The 15,795-nt window shown below is 46.2% G+C and overlaps 1 protein-coding gene across 1 annotated transcript in view; it reads left to right on the top strand.

Moving 5' to 3' along the window:
* The window catches only part of LOC146619976 (zinc finger matrin-type protein 4), a 70,561-nt gene extending 57,842 nt beyond the window's left edge, over positions 1-12,719 (top strand). Inside the window, exon 7 of the mRNA XM_085369266.1 lies at positions 12,662-12,719. Coding sequence (XP_085225392.1) covers positions 12,662-12,683 — 22 coding nt within the window. The 3' untranslated portion in view covers positions 12,684-12,719. The remainder of the gene's footprint in view (positions 1-12,661) is intronic.
* Positions 12,720-15,795: the final 3,076 nt, after the last annotated feature.

Below are 15,795 nucleotides of genomic sequence, written 5' to 3'. Positions count from 1 at the left end.
CTTCTATGATTGTTCCTTTCACAGGACTGGATGGACAAGACTTTGGCAAACTTATGTGCAATCTTACACCCTAAGTTTAAATCTGTGTGTGTGTGTGTGTGTGTGTGTGTGTGTGTGTGTGTGTGTGTGTGTGTGTGTGTTATTTCACACTCAGGATGAGCTTTGGCTTGTGTAAGGAGCTTTCCAAAAAGCACGGCTGACAGCGGCAGGGGATTAGCTCTCACCGAAGAAACATCCATGAAAAATGCGTGTGTGCGTCTGTGTCTGTTTCTGGGGAGTTTGTGTACGAGCGTGTGCTGTTTGGCATTAGGAATGTGTCACCGTAAAACAACAAGAGATTTCTGTATTCTTTAAACAGCTGGATGCATCAACCTGCCAGCTCTGCTTATCAGTACTGCCTGTTTCATACACAGTCAGCTGCAGGTCAGTTGAAATGCTGCAGAGTCCAAGCAGTTGCTTCAGACTGGCTGTTGTAATTGGACCTGTACAGGATGATAACAGCAGAGATATAACTTGATAAACTGGATGGAAGGCTTCCACACTTTACAGTATGTTGCAATTAAATTGATGCACCAAGCTGGCCAGGAGATAGAGACACAAGTAGGCAGCAGACAGAACCGAAACAGACAGATGAGCATTAGATCCCCGTGTTGGTTTCTAACTCGACTACTGCGTGCTAATGGCTAAGTAGAAAAAAGTGAAAATTAAAGAAGGAACATAAGGCCATCAGCCGACAAAAGCTGAGCTGGGATTTTTTGCAGCCCTACTGCTGTGCAAAAATCTGGGAAGTCTTCGCATGATGGGAAGCAGCTCCCAGCAGAGACTGCAAGCCTGCACTCGTAGCACGGGTAATATGAGATCAACTTTTAAAACTTCTATGCAACTTTTTGCCCCACAAAAAAAAAAATCATTTTGATGGCTGACATACAACACAAGTTAATCTAATGCAGATGTAGCCTGTATATGCTACAAATACAAAGCCGAAGATTATAAATGACTGAATTAATAACTAGGATGTAAAAATAAAGAAATAGTTTGTTGTGAAGTGTGCAGGAGGAACTGAGTAGTCTCCCATCCTGAGCAGGTCTGGTTGTACGGCTTCTTTGTATTGCTGCCAGTTAGCAGCAGGGTGAACGGACTTTGGACGGTTTTCCATGAAGAAGCAGGAGTCAGCTACTTTTGAATCTTGGTCCAGATGTGCCGGTACACAGACACACTATAGTATTTATCAGTTATTTACTCTACGGGTATAACTTCCTGTTTACTGTGAACTGTTTGTCAAGGATTTGCACTAGAAACACTAATTTTTCAGAAAGTTGTCAATTGCAAGAAACAGCCAAATACACCAGCACTAATGTGTCATATTTACCCTTTTATAATACAAATATTGCATTATTTACAGTTTCCACAAAAGATATTTTATATTACGCAGTAAGTAAACATAAATAAAATTCACTATGATGGGTTTCAGGGCTGTCAAAATTGGCAACAAAATCATATTTTTAATCTTTAATTGTTTTATTTTACATCCATTAAGTTAGCTCATGTATTTAATTGCTTTACTCTTAGTATTAACTATTATTTATTTATAAAAAACTTCCAGGAAAGGTTAGAGCCAGATAACTGTTTTGAGTTTACACCTTTTACCTTCAGTTCGTCAGCTTATGTTCTCTAATTAAAGCCAGCTAAATTATTCACTGCTCTCTCTCTGTGTGTGTCTTTACTCCTGCTGAGATGTGTCTGAAGACTGGAGCAGTGAGAGCTGCATTAGGTGTGCACCACACAGTTGTTCAAAGTTGACCAACACAGTATGTGCTGTTGCAGGATAGCACTCAGTTAACAAGCCAGAAACTTTGCCTCTATCTCATTTTTTAATATTTTTATTATATATATTTTTTTTTCTTTTTTTTTTTGCCTGTCCCGTTTGGCTCTTTTGCCATCAGAATTGTTGTCTAAAGGCAAAGAAAGATACCCAATGGATTTACTTTACCAAATTGACCATCCCAGCCTTGCCATAATGGTCCATTTGATTCACCTTTTATTGTTTCTTTTATTTTCACTTACTGAATACGGGACAGACTTGACTGGGGGAAAGAAGGGGAGAAAGAAAGAGGGAAAGAGAAACAGCTGAGAAGGGCAAAAACCAAAAACCAACAGAATGAGCAGAAAAAGAAAAAAAAGAAAAAAAGAAAAAAAAATGCATATCAATCACCTGGATCACCTGCTGAGAAAGAAAAAAGAAAACAAGCAGAAGAGAACAAGAGTAATAGAATAAACAACATCACAATGATATATGGGAATATGACAGTAAATACTAAATATTAAACATTATTGTGCAGCACATAAGATCAACAGAACACAGTGTGCTTTGAGGTAGGAGCCAAAAAGGGTGTAGTTTGTGGGTGTGATCACCCGTGTGTACACCTGTGAGCATGGACGCGCTTGTTTTTTGTTTTTTAAAAGGTTCCTTCATGTAATGATCTGCTAGAGGGTGTGGGGGGGCCACAGCCCCGTCCTCCAGGGCATGAAGCAGGTATGGAGGAGATCAAAACTCCAGACATCCAGAGGCCCCCAGAACACAAGAGACCATGGAAGACCAACAGAGGGGCAGCTGCGCCACTGTCCCAGAAAGAGCTGAGGAGAGTCCCAGATGAGGGCTCACTCAGCAGCCGCGGAGCAGAAGCCAGGGGGAGTTGCAGTGACGCGCCCGTGAGCTCCGCCGGCAGCCAGCCGTGCCTGAGTGACCGAGCCCCAGGCCGAGAGGCCGGGGGCACCCCACCTCCGAAGTGGCCCGAGCAAGCCCCAGGCTCCAGGCCCCAATAAGCGGCCGCCAAGGAGTGAGCCGGTGTGTACCCGGACGCCCACCCCCGGACACAAAGAACCACCAACGCACCGATGTCTGAGGGAGTCCGCCACTGGCAGGGGAAGTGGTGGTAGGGGGAGATAGGCCTCCAAACCTTGGAGGGCCTGAGATGTCCCCAGAGAGGTGGCGCCTGACACCCAACCTGACATATAGACACAGACATACAGGCACATACAGATACAAACATCCATTCCCACCCTCATGCTCTCATATACACTTACTCCACACTCAACCAACGTGGAGACAGACATAAAGAGACGCTGTACACACGATCACACTCCCCAAGCGTACTCTACAAACCGGGTCTAGGTACCCTTGCCCCTGGAGGGGGGGAACTGCCCCCAGACCCAGGTGGTGTTACCCTTTTCCCTGCGGTGGGGGGAGGCAGACCACCCCGACTCCGCAGCAGCAGGGAGGCCCCACACTCCAGACCGCAGTCGGACGGCCAACTCCTCCTCCTAGCCCCCCCGCTCCAGCAGGTCGCAGAGAAAGCATTTCTTAATATTTTTATTATATATTTTAACGTGTTTTTCACAATTAAATGTCTGTCTTTTTAAATATTAATTAGTTCCTATAATCAAATCTAGAATATTAATCAACAGTACTACTTTGAGTGGTTTGGGCTTGCAAAACTTCTATTAAAGAACTCATAACTGACATAAAGACTACCTTAAAGGCTTTTTTAAGGCTATTTTCCAGTAAATATAAAGCATACTGACAGATCCAGATAAGATTCTATGTGTGTAAAGATACACTGAAAGTAAAAAGTAAACAAAGAAACGTCACTAATTACCTACTTGGAACCCACAAGTGAAAACCAAGTGCAGTAGAGTGTATTTCACTTGATGTGAGCTGTCAGTATGGTTATAATATATACTTATTCTCTGACCAATGACACTGCCTGAACTTTAACTGCCCATTTAATATTGTTTCCATTCACATCACCCACTAGGTTTGCATGGCCTTTGCTTTCTGGGCGCTTTGTTTTGATATATTTCGACCTCTGGCTTGCTTTAATGTGTGTTTATGCTGATGTTGCCGTAGGCCCCAGAGGTATGATGGTGAGGTCTGGGACAATCCATTTAGCCTACTCACCCTGGTAATTATTTAGCGTCAGAGAACACAGACACAAAATAGACTAATGCACATTTAAAAGGGAAAGGCTCAGAGAGAGGGTGGCAACGACAGTTGGAGATTACAGTGCTTATTGTAAGATAAATCCCATGCAAATGGTTGACTTGTCGACCTGCTAATAGGCCAGGCTTGCTATATGCATGCATGTGTAATAGCCCCATCAATGTGTGTGTGCATCCTCTCACCGCTTGAGGCGAGGAAAAGGTTAATTCAGGATTCATCGGTTGGCTCTCGTCTCACATGCCCCCTCTGTCACACTTGAACACACACACACTCAGAGGTTGGCTCATGCCTTGGGCTCTTTTCATCTCCCCCAAAGGTATTTGTCCTTGTCTTCCCTTACACCTTTCACCCGAAAATCAGACAAACAGGCAGACTTTGTATGCAGACACACACACACGTACACACAAGCTTACGCATACACCGCCCTGGGTGTTGCTGTCCGTTAACTTAATAAGGTAAGGGTGAGTTTTATTTATTTGATTTTTATTTTTTTAGGGTGGTGGTTTGTGTTGGGGGATGGGGTTAGCCGGATCATGCGTGAACCATGACTCACATCGCTGCTCCCTTTGCAACTGCCACTGCTGAACTGTATACCTGACATGCAAAAACACACACGCATCCAAAGCGTGCCAAGGTGACCTTCACATCCTCACCAACACCTCCCTCGGACACACAGGCTCGTGCACTGCTTCTGCCCTCTTTCGCACACACATTCTCATCCCCATATATCTTACATCCCACATGTGTGGCCCTGGGAGAGATTATTGGATTAGTCTATTTATTAACGACCCCATCCACTCACAGACTGTGACCTTTATTTGTACCCCTTCCCCAGCTTCACCTTCTAGTGTCCTGCTGCTTTTCTTGGCTCTGTCATCTTTCCAGCCTTCATCGTTCTATTCCTCACCATGTAACACCTTGCTCATACACTGGACTAATAAAAGTATGGCAGGGCTTTTTTCAAGGATAGTCATCACCACTAAAATGTTTTCTTGACTGGATAAAATTGATTCAATCATAATAAATATTTTTTTGTTAGGTAAACGTTAAAAAGAAACAGAAAAGCGCTTACAAATTTACTATGTCAAAAGCACTCAATGTAAAAGTTGAAGGCATTATGCAAAAGGGAGGAACTGTCATGAATCGCTGTGCGGCAGGCAGGAGTTGGACCCAAAATGCAGGACTCACAGACTCGGGGAGGTGAACTCAAAACACAGCTTTATTTGCTGGTAGAACAAACATACAAAACTAGACTAAACTGGGAAACCATAAACTAAGAACTCACAGGGAGACACAGGGAGATCCACACACAGCATGAGGGACGACACGACACTGACTCAGAGAAACACAGGGTTTAAATACACTGGGAAGTAACGAGGGGAATGAGACACAGAAGGAGGGCACAGCTGGGAGAAATCAGGACTGACGAGACAAGCAAAGCAGGACGCATTCACATGAGACACGGACCATCAAAGTAAAACAGGAAGTATCACACAGAGACGCGAACTTGACACAGTGGAGACAGCAACTAAGAAATACAGAGACATAAACCATAAGGCAGAGGTCTAAGAACCAAAATACACAGGGAAATACTCAGCTGGGAACACAAGAGACTAGACTAGAGAGAGTAACAAAAAAAACCAACCATGAGAACATAATGCACAATGCAGAGTGACAGAAAACAAGAAACTCAAACATGCAAAGACACACAATTACACAGAACAGAGGGGACACAGAGAGACATGAAGGGCAAGGGATCAAAACTAGAAGCCATAGAATAAATCACACACAAGTACAATAATACAAAAATCACAAAGAACTAAAAACGCTGGGTCAGGAGACCCAGGACCGTGACAGTACCCCCCCCCCCCTCAAGGGCTGGCTCCAGACAGCCCAAACACAGAAAAACAAAACCAAACAGAAAACAACCCAGGGCGGGCGGCGGGGGCCCAGGACGGAGGGCTCGGAACAGAAAACAAAAGAAGAGCACAGCAAACACCGGAGCCCAAGAAAACAACCCAAACACAGAGCAGTTCAGGGGGCCGGCCGTGCGCAAGGCAACGGCGGCGACGTGGAAACAGTTCAGGAGGCCGGCCGTGCGCAAGGCAACGGCGGCGGCGAAGGAGACAACGGAGCAGTTCAGGAGGCCGGCCGCGCGGAAGGCAGCGGCGGCTCTCCAGTGTTAGGCGTGCTGGCCATGGCCCGGTGGGCACAGGACCAGTCGAGGCAGGACCAGGCGACGACGGGGCCAGACCAGGCGACGACGGGGCTGCAGCAAGCGAAACAGAAGCCAAAGACGAAGCTGGGCCAGACGAGGACGAAGACTCGGAGGCCGGGCCAGACGAGGACGAAGACTCGGAGGCCGGGCCAGACGAGGACGAAGACTCGGAGGCCGGGCCAGACGAGGACGAAGACTCGGAGGCCGGGCCAGACGAGGACGAAGACTCGGAGGCCGGACCAGGCGGAGCTGCAGAGGCTGAGGCCGGACCAGGCGGAGCTGCAGAGGCTGAGGCCGGACCAGGCGGAGCTGCAGAGGCTGAGGCCGGACCAGGCGGAGCTGCAGAGGCTGAGGCCGGACCAGGCGGAGCTGCAGAGGCTGAGGCCGGACCAGGCGGAGCTGCAGAGGCTGAGGCCGGACCAGGCGGAGCTGCAGAGGCTGAGGCCGGACCAGGCGGAGCTGCAGAGGCTGCGGCTGGACCAGGCGGAGCTGCAGAGGCTGAGACCGGACCAGGCGTAGCAGAAGCACAGGCAGAGGCTGGCCCAGGCATAGCAGAAGCACAGGCAGATGCAGCCGGACCAGGCGACGACGAGGCGGTCGCAGGTAGCGGCTGGACAGGCTCCTCGGGCCCTCCAGCTGATGCGGCGTGAGGCTGAACGGGCCCCTCGGACCCTCCAGCGGAGACAGGAGGCTGAACGGGCCCCTCGGACCCTCCAGCTGACGAGGCGTGAGGCTGAACAGGCCCCTCGGACCCTCCAGCGGAGACGGGAGGCTGAACGGGCCCCTCGGACCCTCCAGCGGAGACGGGAGGCTGAACGGGCCCATCGGACCCTCCAGCGGAGGCTAAAACAAAGCCAACAGGCATGAAGTCCTCTGGCGGACATGAGGACAACTGGCGCTGCACTGAGCACTGACTCTGCCCAGGCAATGCGAACATGGTGCAGTTCTTAGGGGGCTGCTTAAACTTCAGGGGTCCAGAATCAGCTGGGGACTGAGACCTAGCCTCTGGGGAAGCCCTGGAGTGGCAAACTGTGCCAACGGCGGCTAAACCATGAAAAGTACCCTGAGTAGAAATCAAGTTACCTCTCTGCATGGAGTGAATGAGCAAAACTGGCGACACAGGAGACTGAGCAGAGAGAGGCTGCTGGGCAGCTAACTGAGCTACTGGAGACACGGGTGAGAGTGGGAGCTGAGCTACTGGAGACACGGGTGAGAGTGGGAGCTGAGCTACTGGAGACACGGGTGAGAGTGGGAGCTGAGCTACTGGAGACACGGGTGAGAGTGGGAGCTGAGCTACTGGAGACACGGGTGAGAGTGGGAGCTGAGCTACTGATGGTGGTGAAGTAGATAACTGCACGGGAGACTGAACTGAGGGCGTCTGCACTGGCACAGGGGACTGAACTGATGTCTGTTGTAACGGAGGTGGTGAGAGCGGAGTAGGCAGGGGAGTTGATGACTTCACAGGAGAATGAACCAGAGGTGAGTGCACAGGAGACTGAGCTAGAGGTGGTAGTGATAGTTGAGGGGAAAGTGGAGCTGGTGATTGAGTGGATGACTGTGCTAAGGGATGCTGCACTGGGGACACTGGAGACTGCACTGGGGACACTGGAGACTGCACTGGGGACACTGGAGACTGCACTGGGGAAAGCAGGGCTGCACTGGGGACACTGGAGACTGCACTGGGGATTGCAGTGATGGTTGTAGTGGAGGTGTGACGGGTGGAGGAGTGGCTGAAGTGGCTGCGGGTCGGGCGGCTAGTGGCTCAGCTATAGAGCATATTAACGGCAGGGCTATGGGTTGAATGTCTGACTGAGTAGCAGCCTGAATGGCTGGGTGTAGTGATGGTGGTGGTGGAAGGGAAACAGGTGGTAGTGTGGATGACGGAACTAAGGGCGACTGAGTGGCAGACCGAACTGATGACTGAAGCGATGGTAGAAGTGAAAATGGAGCGTGTGGTGGAGTTAATGGCTGTGCTAGCGGGGACACAGGAGATGGAGCTAGCGCTTCTGGCTGGGCAGCTAAGTGAAAAAAACACAGCCCCGGAATAAACAGTCCCAAAGTCAGGAAACTCTTGATTGTCCCTTCCACTCACCACAGCTGGCAACTCAGACGTCTCGGGGTCTGGCTGTGGCGGTGGGTGTCGGCGGCATGAATGCCGTTTTCTTCGGGAAGCCGGAGGTGCGGTGATGGAGGAAACTGGCAACGACGGAGAGATCACGGCCGGCTCCTCATCCTCCGACCACATTGCTGCGAGAAAAGCAGCGGGTGAGTGACAGTCAGAGTGGAGGGTGGATGGAGAGGAGTCCAGTGGCAGCGGCGTGGAAACGTTTCCCGATTGTGGCGGTCGCTGTTGCGGTATGACGAGCTCGCGAGCTTGTACTGTCTCCTTGGCTTTCTGCAGATTGGACAGTAGGCCCGAAAATCCTGAGAGCTCGCGAAGATGGGGATTCCCCTTGAGAATTGCCTCGATGGCGTTTATCCCAATGGACATTGCTTTAATGTCCGAGGCATGGGAAACTCGCTCCCACAGGCTGAAGATGCGGGCCAAATCGCTTTCCCGGGAGGAGCCTGCTGGGTCCATGTCTGGTCGCGTCGTACTGTCATGAATCGCTATGCGGCAGGCAGGAGTTGGACCCAAAATGCAGGACTCACAGACTCGGGGAGGTGAACTCAAAACACAGCTTTATTTGCTGGTAGAACAAACATACAAAACTAGACTAAACTGGGAAACCATAAACTAAGAACTCACAGGGAGACACAGGGAGATCCACACACAGCATGAGGGACGACACGACACTGACTCAGAGAAACACAGGGTTTAAATACACTGGGAAGTAACGAGGGGAATGAGACACAGAAGGAGGGCACAGCTGGGAGAAATCAGGACTGACGAGACAAGCAAAGCAGGACGCATTCACATGAGACACGGACCATCAAAGTAAAACAGGAAGTATCACACAGAGACGCGAACTTGACACAGTGGAGACAGCAACTAAGAAATACAGAGACATAAACCATAAGGCAGAGGTCTAAGAACCAAAATACACAGGGAAATACTCAGCTGGGAACACAAGAGACTAGACTAGAGAGAGTAACAAAAAACCAACCATGAGAACATAATGCACAATGCAGAGTGACAGAAAACAAGAAACTCAAACATGCAAAGACACACAATTACACAGAACAGAGGGGACACAGAGAGACATGAAGGGCAAGGGATCAAAACTAGAAGCCATAGAATAAATCACACACAAGTACAATAATACAAAAATCACAAAGAACTAAAAACGCTGGGTCAGGAGACCCAGGACCGTGACAGGAACATGTTGGGTGTTTGTGTATTCACTACACACTCAGCAGATCCCTCGACCATGTTGCTCTATAGAAACCGCCAAGGGACATTTTCCAAACAATATGATAAATAACCTGGTAATTAATGGAAGCTGGGACCTGCAAGTTCAAACATATTATTGAGCAAACATAACATACAGACCTGAATTTAAACACAATTACAATTCCCTCACATTTACCCAGGGAAAATTTCAAACCATAATATAAATCCTAGAAACCATTCACAGCCTTTACTTTACTTAATTATTTTATGGAAAATAAAGCTCCCTGAATCAGTTATTACACTGCCCTTTATGAAATTGCTTTATACTTACAAGAAATAAATAAAGTATGCCACTGGCTTTCAAGCATCAGGGGAAAAAGCTCCTTGAGTAAAAAATATATATGTACCTCTCTCACCATAAGATGTGATAGAATTGCTCAAACATGCTATAGTGTGTATTAATTATTTTTTGTACAGGCATGACTTCCCTTTGAAGTGATTGTGAAATGTTTGGCACGGCTTTGCGCACTGCATGCACACATTTTTTAATTTTTTATTTATTTATTTTTTTAAAAGGCTGCACTCCATATTGCATTATTAAACAACTGGAGACATGCCCTTCACATGGCAACCACAAGAAAACTGTGAAATAGGATGTTTTGACCTTGTGCATCACTGAACATGGTGCTAGCAATATTATTGTGCGTTCATATGAAAACCAACTGTAAAAGCTGAAGGACATGGGGTGGAAATTTATTGTGGATTTGCTGTAGTACATATTTGTGCCACCAGGTGGAGCCTGTCACTGTTGATGGAGTTAAAAGGTGTACCTGCTGACAGGTTGTAAATTGTAAAACACGTGAGTCTTCCTGCTAGTGAAGAAAAAAAACATCGTCCGCTTAACTGTACCAGTCTAATGATTTATTTAACACAAAGATTTTTTAAAAAAATCTGGTAGCTTTGTCGTTTAGCCAACTACCTGAGGCTGAAGCTAACAACCAATGAACTTATGCGATAGCAAGGTGAGTTCGTCTGTCCCTCCACAGAATGATTGGTCAGATGTTAGCAAAATGGCATTTGTACTGGATTTGACTTTTTAATGAATTGTGATTCTCATTAGTTTGTGCAATGCAGCCAACCAACAATAAAACGTATCACTGTCTTTCTGTACTTGACACATTAAAATAACCTGTAACCTGTGATGTATCATCAGCCGGATAAACATTGTCATCATTAACGGTAATAATGCTCTGGATCAAGAAAGAATGTTAAACATATGCTGATGGAACCTCCTAAAATATGAAGATTGCTTGAATAAATATCAGTCCACATCTGAGTGGTCGCAAGAATCAATAAATGTAAACTAATTAGAATCAACCGTAAACTGTAAACCTGATGTTAAATGAAGAAGGGATGCTACACAGTGGTGAGCATGGTCCTTTGAGACGTGTTCCTGCCATCAAATTCAAAATGGGTATTATTTATTTATTCAGAATAAATTGTTTATGCTGTATTTAAACGGCTGCATTTTGTTTTGTTCAGTGTCCCAAGTGCTTGTATTGGGATTTGTAGAATGGTCAAAACAAAAATCTCTGGATAAAATTATTTGTTTAGATAATTACTTTGTGTATCAATAACACCTTTTGTGTATGATGTTTACATATTTATGTAGAATGTACAAAGAATTTGGATTCAGGCCCTTTTTTTCTATCAGCTTACATCATTCTGTTGACTTTCTTTGACCCCTTCTTCTACCCCACAGTGTTTTCGCTCTGCCCCTCCCACCTTGTTGCCCTCCCGCCCCTCCTTGCTGCTACCTGTCCCCTCAGAGAGAACAATACAAGCTACCAGACTCGTGCCCTCCACTCTTCAGAGAATCTAACGTGCTAGATGAGTCCTGACAGACCAGACAGGGTGTAGAGGCCACTGTTTTAACAGCCATTACCGGAATAGGTGCTGACAGCTATGGTGCCCATGAATCCTCTCTCTTTCTCTCACTCCATTTCAGCTGGCAACGTGTGTGTGTGTTTCTGTGTGAGCGGAGGAGATGCTGGGTGGGTGGGGACAACAGCCCAATTAGGACAGGAATGACAGTTTAACAAGGACTGAGCTGAAAATGGTGGAATTTGTTGTGGTTTTCGGGGGACACGTTGTCAGACTCAGACTGATACAGACGTATGAAGCCAAACATCTCATTTTCACTTGACTTTTATCTCAGTTTGTAGAAGTTTAGCTCATACTGGAGAGAAAACCTCTCAAAACAGCATCATGAAAGTTAAAAGGCACCTCAAACTGACGTGAGAAACAATTACACAACAGCGTTGCCGAGATGAAGGAAGTGTTGCGCATTATTGTTGAGATTTCTGCTATGACATTTAGAAAAGTGAAATACCAAGCACTCATTTCATTTTCTCAATATCAGCTGTGGGATTTCTCAAGAATCGAGTCCTTTGAACACCCTGCCCTAAAAATGCCTACTCAGTTAGGTGTGTGTTGCGTGGCGTGATCTTCAATCCGATTTATCTCCTTGTTTTAATTAAATGCGGCATGTTTGCCGCCACACTTGCTTTGTTTCGTGGCGATAAAGCCGCAGAATGCAGCCGCAGCAGCCGTCATCATGAAAAACAATCAGCGGTTCAAGATAAAGGCTAAATCCACAGTAATTACCGCACCTTAAACATGAGGGTTTATGCTCGTATCTTTCCTCTTTGTTTCAATTTGGAGTATAGCCAGATAGAAGGCTGCTGTAATTATGAGAAGATTGTGAAACCGGATTATTGGTTAATGCTTTACATAAAGTCGAGCTGTCACTCCCGGTAAAAGGGAATTCTTTTCAGTGCAGCAGATAATACGATATAATAACAGCAATCCAAGGTTACAATGTCTCGTTATATTACAAATGACGACTGCGCTATATGAAAAACGGCACGAGACGCGGATTTACAGGTAAATTAAATTGCTTCCACAGGACCAAACATATCAGACACTAAAATATCTTTCGCCCCATGGGCTTGATATTCCCTGTGGTTAAAGAGCCCTGTCTTGTCGGATCTGCCTATGTCAGAGACAGAACACGACTAACAAATTCTTTTCTGTGTTTTGTTTTCAGCCTGAAGCAACACCAGCAGTAAGTCAGAGAGACAGGCCACTCTGGAAAGAAGAAGTGATGAAGACAGAGATTATTGGAATAAACAACTTCCGAAAAGAGGACTTGTCTTAGTATGCGAGAGTATGCGAAAGTCGTGCAGTGCAACTTCAGTATGCGTGTGTTTGTGTATATAGCCTATATGTGTGTCATAGGCACTTATGCACACATCTGCAGTACGAGTGCGTGGGTCATTGTGAGTGTGTTAATTTCTATCTTTAATCAAAAAATAATATATCTTTGAGATCTATTCAGCACCTTCAACGAGCTCTAAACACCGGCGTCCGTCAGAAGACCTGCGGCTGTGTATTGCCATGTAATTCCAGTGTGAACCACAATCCTGAAATTGAAATGATGTCAGCGCATTGCTCGGAGTGGTGAAAACCATGACAATGATCGTCACAGAACAGCAGTTACAGTAACCATGTAACTAGCAGTCCCCCGCCCCCAAGTGCTCTGACCGTGAACCAAGTCTGACCAGAATCTTGTGTTTCAACGTGTATTTAATATGCAGTGATGCTGACGGTGCCGTGAGCGCGGCTCACTTTCAGACCACTTGAGACCTACTCAGGCCCAGACTTTCAAGGACAAGAAACTTCCCGATGACCTCAGCCATTGCAGATTGCATGAATTTCCATAACTTCAAAAAGCTGTTGGTTTGAATCTAGTGTTGTCTACCAATTGCGGATGTGCCACTTTGAAACCCATTTTCACATATGCCAAAATAATCAAAACCTGAAGATTAAAAGGGAGAGAAAAGTAGCAAAGAAACTATTGAACTTCTGCTCTGAAGAGGGTCTGTGCAACTCTGTGAATCATTTACTGCTCAAAACATTCCCATAGCACTAAATACTGATGTCAGATGCAGTCTGGAGGTGATAAAAAAAATCTTTCTGAGAAGGGCAACATGTACAGTGGGGCAAAAAAGTATTTAGTCAGCCACCGATTGTGCAAGTTCCCCCACTTAAAATGATGACAGAAGTCAGTAATTTGCACCAGAGGTACACTTCAACTGTGAGAGACAGAATGTGAAAAAAAAATCCATGAATCCACATGGTAGGATTTGTAAAGAATTTATTCGTAAATCAGGGTGGAAAATAAGTATTTGGTCACCTCAAACAAGGAAAATCTCTGGCTCTCACAGACCTGTAACGTCTTCTGTAAGAAGCTTTTCCGTCCCCCACTCGTTACCTGTATGAATGGCACCTGTTTGAACTCATCATCTGTATAAAAGACACCTGTCCACAGCCTCAAACAGTCAGACTCCAAACTCCGCCATGGCCAAGACCAAAGAGCTTTCGAAGGACACCAGGAAAAGTATTGTAGACCTGCACCAGACTGGGAAGAGTGAATCTACAATAGGCAAGCAGCTTGGTGTGAAAAAATCAACTGTGGGAGCAATCATCAGAAAATGGAAGACATACAAGACCACTGATAATCTCCCTCGATCTGGGGCTCCACGCAAGATCTCATCCCGTGGGGTCAAAATGATCATGAGAACGGTGAGCAAAGATCCCAGAACCACACGGGGGGACCTGGTGAATGACCTGCAGAGAGCTGGGACCAAAGTAACAAAGGTCACCATCAGTAACACACTACAACGGCAGGGAATCAAATCCCGCAGTGCCAGACGTGTTCCGCTGCTGAAGCCAGTGCATGTCCAGGCCCGTCTGAAGTTTGCCAGAGAGCACATGGATGATACAGCAGAGGATTGGGAGAATGTCATGTGGTCAGATGAAACCAAAGTAGAACTTTTTGGTATAAACTCAACTCGTTGTGTTTGGAGGAAGAAGAATACTGAGTTGCATCCCAAGAACACCATACCTACTGTGAAGCATGGGGGTGGAAACATCATGCTATGGGGCTGTTTTTCTGCCAAGGGGACAGGACGACTGATCCGTGTTAAGGACAGAATGAATGGGGCCATGTATCGTGAGATTTTGAGCCAAAACCTCCTTCCATCAGTGAGAACTTTGAAGATGAAACGAGGCTGGGTCTTCCAACATGACAATGATCCAAAACACACCGCCCGGGCAACAAAGGAGTGGCTCCGTAAGAAGCATTTGAAAGTCCTGGAGTGGCCTAGCCAGTCTCCAGACCTCAACCCCATAGAAAATCTGTGGCGGGAGTTGAAAGTCCGTGTTGCTCGGCGACAGCCCCAAAACATCACTGCTCTCGAGAAGATCTGCATGGAGGAATGGGCCAAAATACCAGCTACTGTGTGTGCAAACCTGGTAAAGACCTATAGTAAACGTTTGACCTCTGTTATTGCCAACAAAGGTTATGTTACAAAGTATTGAGTTGTATTTTTGTTATTGACCAAATACTTATTTTCCACCCTGATTTACGAATAAATTCTTTACAAATCCTACCATGTGGATTCATGGATTTTTTTTTCACATTCTGTCTCTCACAGTTGAAGTGTACCTCTGGTGCAAATTACTGACCTCTGTCATCATTTTAGGTGGGGGAACTTGCACAATCGGTGGCTGACTAAATACTTTTTTGCCCCACTGTAGATATGTTTTTTATTTTTCTGTTACTGCCAGAATAAAGAAACTTCACACTTATGTAGCAGCCACTGTACAATACAACTGGGGTGTAATTCAATGCATGCAAAGTGTAGAACATTGCATTCACTTGCCTTCTTGAAACCTACTTCTCGCGCATTTTGGTAATAGCGCTGCTTTGTAGTGATAGCTAGGTAATGAATTAATGCACATGCTTGTACCTGAACAAAGAAATCACCTTTTAGTGCTGAACTGCCTTCATCTCAACATCTTACCAATTCATCAAAAAAATAAAGAGGAGAGCCTTTTTAGATATTAGTCCAGTAACCACTGCACAACAACCTCATTCGTAAGTGTCTTCAGGCTGAAAAGTGTATTTCAACAATGGTCTGTAGCACCACAAGAAGACGTGCTCCACTTTCCCATGCTGGCACATCACATTGGCTATGAGCAGGGGAAAAGACTGAGAAATACAGCAGTCAATGCAAAGCTACCCTCTGTTTGTTCTTGTTGGTCATCTGTAAACACATTAAAAGGTTGTTGCTTTTCTATTTTGCTTATTTCGCGGTGAAGAGAGTGAACTACATA

This window comes from Diplotaxodon limnothrissa, linkage group LG13 (assembly GCF_057381915.1).
Source record: "Diplotaxodon limnothrissa isolate DT_005_m linkage group LG13, D_limnothrissa_male_GT1.1, whole genome shotgun sequence".
NCBI classification, from domain to species: domain Eukaryota; kingdom Metazoa; phylum Chordata; class Actinopteri; order Cichliformes; family Cichlidae; genus Diplotaxodon; species Diplotaxodon limnothrissa.
This window is presented reverse-complemented; position numbering and strand designations above follow the sequence as displayed.